General features: G+C 44.3%; 1 protein-coding gene across 1 annotated transcript; it reads left to right on the plus strand.

Moving 5' to 3' along the window:
* Positions 1-352: 352 nt before the first annotated feature.
* LOC124159655 lies at positions 353-1150 on the plus strand. The gene has a single exon (XM_046535565.1). It carries the CDS (start codon positions 353-355, stop codon positions 1148-1150), a length of 798 nt encoding a protein of 265 aa, XP_046391521.1.
* The last annotated feature ends 7298 nt before the right edge of the window (positions 1151-8448 follow it).

Raw genomic sequence — 8448 nt, forward strand, 5'->3', positions numbered from 1 at the left:
TTGAGGGTCCTCTTTTGTAATATTCGTGGGAATACCAGTGTGGCGAGTCAAACAGGAAGTACAACGCACCGACGCTGATCAGCGCGTGCAACCAGGCGAGCCCGGTCAACGCGGCGAGGCTGCCGCATCGAACCAAAAGCAGTATATCCAGCGTATATAAGACCAGCGGAGAAGCCACCGCCAGAGGCAGAAATATAAGAGAAGGTGCTAGCATAACGCTGTGCTAGAGAGAACTGTGCCACCTCAAGTGTAAACCGATTTTTGTACATAATAAAAATCGTACATTGGAAGAGTATTGTTTGCTTGCAACATTAGCCTGGCAGCCGACCTTTACATTGGTGACCCCGACGTGATGCCGGACCCTGGAACTGCTGTTGGAGCCGAATCAGCCCCCGCAGGAAGCATGCTTGACCGAGTCGCCGTTCGAGTCCCACCTTTTTGGCCTGAAAAACCAGCCCTGTGGTTTGCGCAACTGGAGGGACAATTCCGACTGCGCGGGATCACGCAAGACGACACGAAGTTCTGGTATGTTGTCTCACACCTAGAGAATAGATACGCCCTAGAAGTGGAGGACATCATTACCGATCCGCCCTCCGAGGGTAAGTACGATAGGGTAAAATCTGAACTCATTCGAAGACTTTCGGCCTCGCAAGAGCAAAGAATCCGACAATTGTTAGAGCGCGAGGAGATGGGGGACCGGACACCTTCACAATTTTTGAGGCAATTACGCACCACTGCCGGCCCTGCAGTGCCAAATACTTTTTTAAAGACCCTCTGGTTAGGTCGCTTACCAGCATCCATGCAAGCAATACTGGCAACCCAAGGTGACGAAGAACTTGAAAAGATAGCTCTGTTGGCAGACAAGGTACATGAGGTCACCCCTAAGCACCATATCGCTAGCCTACAAGACGGGCCCCGTATCGCAACGCTTGAGAAGAAAATTGACGACCTGGCGAAGCAGCTGGCAGCCCTGACGACCGACACCAGGAAGCCACGCCGAAGCAGATCGCGTTCTCTTTCGCGAAAACGAGATCCGGAGGAGAGGAACAAGGGCCTCTGTTGGTATCACTGGCGTTTTGGTTCGAAGGCTAGGAAATGCTCATCTCCTTGTTCGTGTTCTCAGGAAAACGACCAGGGCCCTCGTTTATAGCGGCTAGCGAGCACAGCCCCATTAAAGTCCGCCTCTTCATGACCGACGCAAGAACAAAGGAACAATTCTTGATAGACACAGGTGCCGATCTCTGCGTCTATCCGCGGAGGCGCATTAAGGGTCCCCGTTTTAAGACTTCGTACGAGCTAAGTGCTGCCAATGGGTCACGGATCGCAACTTACGGTTTCGTGACACTTAACTTAGATTTTGGCCATAGGCGCGTTTTTGTGTGGAATTTTGTTATTGCAGACGTCGACAGACCTATAATCGGAGCAGACTTCTTAAGTTTTTACGGTCTAATCGTCGACATTAAAAATAGGCGACTTTTGGATAACATAACCTCTCTTTCTACTCCCGGTCACCCGGCACAAGGCACGGTGGGGCAGATAAAAGTGGTAACGGGCAACTCTATGTACCACCGATTATTGAGGGAGTTTCCGGAAATTACTCGACCGATAGGAGTTTTTTCGACACCCAAGCACACCACGGAGCATTATATAAGGACAACACCAGGCCCACCCGTGTGCTCCAAGCCCAGACGACTAGCACCCGACCGTTTGAAAGCAGCAAAAAAGGAGTTCGAAGCAATGATAAAGATGGGAGTCGCACGCCCATCGCAAAGCAACTGGAGTTCGCCTTTGCATATGGTGCCAAAGAGAGGGGTGGAATGGCGGCCATGTGGAGATTATAGAGCTCTCAACGCCAGGACTATTCCGGACCGCTACCCAGTCCCGCACATAGAAGACGTAGCCAACTCCCTTTTTGGGAAGGCAGTATTTTCAAAAATTGACTTGGTACGTGCCTACAATCAAATTCCGGTCGCTCAAGAGGACATTGCCAAGACAGCAATAACAACCCCATTTGGCTTGTACGAGTTTCCTTTCATGGGTTTTGGTTTGAGGAATGCTGCACAAACCTTCCAGCGCTTTATGGACGAAACAATCCGCGGTTTGAACTTCTGCTACGTCTACATCGATGATATTTTGGTAGCATCCGATTCGTAGCAGCAGCATGAAGAGCACCTGAGGGAATTGTTCGAGCGATTGAAGAAGGAAGTTATTCTGATTAACCCCGCCAAATGTATTTTCGGAAATCCTGCTATTAATTTTTTAGGCTATGCCATTTCCAAGGAAGGCATCAAGCCAATGGAAGACAAAGTAAAAGCGCTATCATCTTTTCCGTTGCCTGGAACAGCGAAGCAACTTCGGCGATTCTTGGGGATGATCAATTTTTATCGCCGATTTATTCCAAACGCAGCAGCCATCCAAGCGCCAATGACTGAGCTACTGAAAAGGCCAAATTTAAAAGGGCAGGCACCAATTGAGTGGACCACGGAAGCACAGCAGGCATTTGATGCATGCAAGACCAGTCTGACTCGGGCAGCGTTGCTGGGGCATCCCGACCCCGAAGCTATTTTGGCGATTGTGACGGATGCATCTGATTGTACCCTCGGCGCCGCCCTACAGCAGCGGAACTCCAACGGATGGCAGCCACTTGCTTTCTTTTCGAAGAAAATGAGCCCGGCGCAGAGAAAGTACAGCGCTTACGACAGAGAATTGCTCGCAGTCTACGAATCCGTAAAATATTTTCGTCACATGGTCAAGGGGCGTCATTTCGTTATTTTTACGGATCATAAACCTCTCATTTTTGCTTTCCGCCAGAACGCCGATAAAGTTACTCCGCGACAATTTCGTCATTTGGATTTTATCAGCCAGTTCACCACCGACATACGTAACGTGACAGGAAAGGAGAACGTGGTGGCAGATGCTTTGTCCAGAATCGACGAGGTGTCTGCAGCAATAGATTATCAAGCGCTCTCCCGATCCCAGGCGGAAGACCAAGAGCTACAACAATTACTAGCGTCCAAAACTTCGCTCCAGCTGAAGCGAGTTCAGGGGGGTGTTTCAGAGTCTCGTAGGATTGGCGGCGTCGGAAACGGATTCATTCCGAGTCGATCGGGAACCTATCCTACGCTCGTCTTCCGTGCGTTTCACTACGGTTTCACACATACTATCGGAAAGCGTTCCGCTTTTGGTATGACGTCAACAGTCATCCTCCTCCGGGAAACGAGAAAACGTCACAATTTTCAAGTGACAAGTGAGCAGCGAAAATAACCTCCCGCAAGATTTGATACTTGACAAGGGAGGCGAAAGGTATGTACGGGCATAAATAAGTGCTAATTGATACATTGTCACATAATTGACGTTGTTGCCGGGTAAAATTATTTTAGAATTGTTCGTATGTAGTTTTTTTAACGTAATACCCTGTCGTTTTGAGCAAATTACGGGAATGAAGGAAAATTTTGAACGAGTTTGTTCTGTCATTCTCGTGAGAGCATAGTTGATTGTTCTTAAGAACTAAATTACAGGCAGTCACGAAATCCATAATTTTTTCCAACAACATATGGTTTACTTACTCAATTGTTTAACCAAATTGTCATATTTTCATTCAGTATCTCAATTAAATATGAATATTGACCATCATAAATAATGTTATGGCCTTCATGATATGCCGTAAACGTCTTAAAAATTTTCCGTGAAAGTGGAGGTACGCTGGAAGAAAATATAGCGATTACATTAGGTTGAATAGTGTACATTAATAGTAATGGCTCGAGTTATGTACGTTAAAATAACGCAAAATAATTTTGTTAGTTTGTTATCTGTTTTGCACGTTCTCGGTTATTTCTATAACACCATTTTATTTGGTACGAAAATGACAAATTGTTGCTACTGATGCAACTTGAAATACATCTTCTAAATTATATTTCAGTGAGCGATAATTCCACAAAGAAAAAAATATTCGCTGCAAAAGGGAATGGAACCTATAACCTTTACCTCGCTGCATACTGCCTTAACCCGCTGCGCCACCGTCAATTGTTACATTTGGCCGAAATTTGTAACCTATAAACAGAGGGATGGTATGAGGGAGCTTCGATATAGTTGTTATCGTGGCTATTCCCGTTATGCTTGAACTAGTATTTCATATTAAAATGAATATTTAGAATGTACATGGAATGTACTGAAACCATGTACCACGTAATCAGCTGAATTAGGTACATAACCACGTCTAATTTCGATGTGACTACGATGTCAAGCCACACACACAATCATTTCAAACTATACAAATTGTTATACTTCCTAACCCACGGTCACGTATTCAATGCATTATGCTACCTGCATATTTGTAAGTCGTTACGCCATGCATTCCAACTTGTTTCACGTTCTTTTTGCCAAATTACTCGTCCAAATAACAACGCAAACGAACTTGTACCGTCAATGATACAGTCTGCCTATTTATCGCCTAATTTGCACGAGAATCAAAGTCACTTGCACTTATATTACTCTATCAGAATATCCGCATATATCAGCACTCATGAAATAAAGTGGTATGATTTTATTATAGCCAAATACTTAATAAAAAACAGCAATATAACATATCTCCACTCGCCACGGGAATGAGTTTCCGGCACCTCTAGCCCACTCGACTTCTATCCGATAGGAAAGCCGGCCTTGAGTCGATAGGAAGCCAGTCTGAAACGCACGGATTGCCTGGCCGATAGTAAGTGACGCAGAATCCGCGTCAAGTCTCCCGATCCGCTCGGAAAGGGAGACTCTGAAACACCCCCCAGATTCCAGATTGCGATGAGAGCATTTTCTGCGACATTTCCACGCAGACTGCTCGACCCTACGTCACAGAAGAATTCCGCCGCCAAGCTTTCAACACCGTCCACGGCCTCGCACATCCAGGTATCAAGTCAACAACGAAGCTTGTTACGCAGCGATTTGTGTGGCCAGGAGTCAAGAGAGATTGCAGAGTATGGGCGCGGAGTTGCATCGCCTGTCAGCGTTCAAAAATTACGAGGCACGTGAATTCACCTCTAGGCGAATTTAAGTTACCTTCTTCGCGATTTGAGCATATTCACATAGATCTCATTGGCCCCCTGCCGGTTTTCCGTGGTTTTCGCTACTGTTTAACTTGCATAGATCGTTTTTCCAGATGGCCCGATGCTTTTCCTATTGAAGACATCAACGCAGACACAGTGGCCATGGCATTTTTCGGCGGTTGGATTTCCAGGTTCGGTATGCCTTTGAGAGTCACAACGGACCGGGGAAGTCAAATCGAGTCATGCCTTTTCAAATCTTTAACCCGTCTGACAGGAACTCAGCACCTAAGAACAACGGCGTTTCATCCCGCAGCTAATGGTCTCGTCGAGTGACTGCACCGCCAGTTGAAAGCAGCAATTAAGTGCCATGCGGATTAATGGTGGGTGGAGTCACTTCCAGCGGTTCTCCTGGGAATGCGTGCGGCGTGGAAGGACGACATCGGTGGAACGGCGGCTGAACTGGTCTACGGCGAGACCTTGCGCCTACCTGGCGAATTCCTATCACCGCAGCCGCAGACCGTCGAAACCTCCACGTTCGTCGACATCCTCAGACGGCGAATGCAGAAATTGAGGCCAGCGAAATTGATACGACATGGGGAAAGGCAAACCTTCGTTTTTAAAGACTTGGCCACTTCTCCGAGTGTTTTCGTGAGAAGTGGCTCGGCGAAGGGCATTAAAGAGCCACCGTACGATGGGCCTTTTAAAGTTATAAGGAGATACCCTAAGTATTTCATAGTCCGCTGTAAGGGGAAGGATAGCTCGATCAGCATCGAACGGTTGAAGCCGGCATATGTTTTCGCCGACGACACGGACCCCAAGACGTCACCTCCAGCGGGCGAAGGTAGCAAGGGCAGCAAGGACGATCGTTTACAAAGGCAACCAGAGACAAAAACACGTTACGGGAGAAGAGTCCACTTCCCTGACCGCTATCAAGTCCATTAAACTACTTTTTTATTTTTTTGTTTACCTTATACATTTTCCTTATGCTTTCTTCTCTCGCTCAAAACATAGGTTTTGTCACTGCCAAGGGGGTATTGTGGCGAGTCAAACAGGAAGTACAACGCACCGACGCTGATCAGCGCGGGCAACCAGGCGGGCCCGGTCAACGCGGCGAGGCTGCCGCATCGAACCAAAAGCAGTATATCCAGCGTATATAAGACCAGCGGAGAAGCCACCGCCAGAGGCAGAAATATAAGAGAAGGTGCCAGCAGAACGCTGTGCTAGAGAGAACTGTGCCACCTCAAGTGTAAACCGATTTTTGTACATAATAAAAATCGTACATTGGAAGAGTATTGTTTGCTTGCAACATTAGCCTGGCAGCCGACCTTTACACCAGCCCTAACTAAGCTCCTTTCGCTTCCATTGTTTTCAGTAAGTAATGAGCAATTCCGTTCATTAAAAGATCAAACGGACGATTTCGATCGCTCATATTGGTCGCACTCGACCGATCCATCAATACCTCGCTACCTTGGTTTGACCAGGTTCTAACTGACATTTTTGCAAAATAGGGTGTTTTGGTACTCAAGGTAACTAAGTTTATGTTTCTCTATGTGTTGCACCGGTTTTTATTCCTCTACGTAAAATAATAACAGATTTAGAACAGTGAGAAAGTTCCAACTGCAAGGATAAAAAACTAATATTTGGTGTGACAAGGTTATGACTGCACTTCACTTATTTTATTCCTCATATAAACATGTAAAAAAATAAAATAAATAACATATTTTCTTAAAATAATAATTACTAGTGTATCTAGTGGATCACTAGTGAATGTGCCAAAAATCAAAAATAAATTTCTATTAATAAAAGAAATAGAGCAGTTTAAAACTTTGACAAGATTTTCTCAAAACCAGCTGATGGTAAGTTATAACCTTGTCAAACGAAGGTAGCGACCTATATTAATGGCTAAATATGAAAATTTAATGAGATAAGAAAGAATATTTATCAAATTGTTCTCAACACAGTTTAGGATTTGCGTTGGCATTTTCTTATTGAATTCATTTTAAAAAAAATAGCAACGTCAAATGATATCGTAATAGCTGAAGTTATTTCCGGAGATGAAAATAAATTTTAAAACGTTTCAGTTTAGAAAAAGTCAATTTTATTTCATTCCATTCTAACGAGGCCACTAAGAATTTCGAGTTCTGGAATGAAGTTCCCATATTCTTCTGTTCCACGGAAGAAGGCTCACACAGGGCAACGCCAGGAGTAGAACATCATTCAGTTCCATCTTCCGTCGTTGAAGCGATGTTTCCTGGAAAAATTGTGAAAATTATATGTGAGACTAAAGACACTAATCACGTGGCTGATTTATATACTACTTCAAAGTGTGATGAGGTTCTGGGTGGAATTTAAGATTGATTCAAAGGCGAGGTGAGTTGAAAATGGTGTCAAAATGAGGTCGAAGGAAATTTGCCATACTTTATTTGTTATTAGATTGTGAAACCAACATTTCAGAGAAAGGGAAGATTAATTGGATATGTGTATTTGCGATTTTAACAAAAGACCATGAAGTACAGGCCTTAGGGACACTTAATCATCATCGAAACCTCATACGTCTGCAAACTATCCAATAATCTACAGGCTTGAGTCAATGCTGCAGCGAACGGGAAATAGAAGCAAATTAAACACTCTGAAAGCGCGAGCAACTTGTTGGTGTTAAGAGAACATGGATGTTCTAGAGCATTAACAGGAAAAGTCTCCCATTTCATTAGTATTTGACTGAATAGCCATAGGTATCGATTATGTGAGTATATTAAATTTAACATTAAATTCTTGAACTATTTAAAACGAGTACCTACGGCCACGAAAAACATATACCTTCAAGAAGTACTGTGTGAAAGTAAATTTGAAGGGTCAAGATAAGTACTCTACGGAAATTGATGAAAACAGAGGGTACATGAGGTCGCGTACCTGCTCGCTTTTCTTCATCTATCTCGTAAGTTCCTCGTTGGGAGACACAAAAGGCCGACCGCAACCAAGACCCGAATCTCCGCCAGCTAGATTTTCTCTTCGGCCCGATGCGCTGAATGTGCATGTAGTATTGATATGTTACAATTTCTTCCAATACCTCGGCGGAAACTGGAAACCCTAGGAAATAATGCCGTTAATCATTACAGGCCCTAATTTTTAGGCGCATTAGAATGCGTACAATATACTTTAATTTAAAACAATTCCACGTCAACGTTTATTTAACTTATTTTTACATTAACTAGATATTTTAGACTAACGTCTAGAGTCATTAAGGCTCTTTTCTGCATTTATGCCGTGTAAAATAATGTTATACTTACATAAAATCTCATCCATCCTTGGCAGCTGAAGATATCCCTGTTTCAGGCTCACCTCCAACGATTACAATCTCTTCCTTGAGTGATTTCTTGAATACTCAGGAAAAATTGAGATATTTATCGGCTTCGCC

Source organism: Ischnura elegans, chromosome 5, assembly GCF_921293095.1.
Source record: "Ischnura elegans chromosome 5, ioIscEleg1.1, whole genome shotgun sequence".
NCBI lineage: Eukaryota > Metazoa > Arthropoda > Insecta > Odonata > Coenagrionidae > Ischnura > Ischnura elegans.

Excerpts from the sequence above, each read along its gene's own strand:
- LOC124159655 (XM_046535565.1), top strand. The coding sequence starts at position 353 with ATGCCGGACCCTGGAACTGCTGTTGGAGCCGAATCAGCCCCCGCAGGA.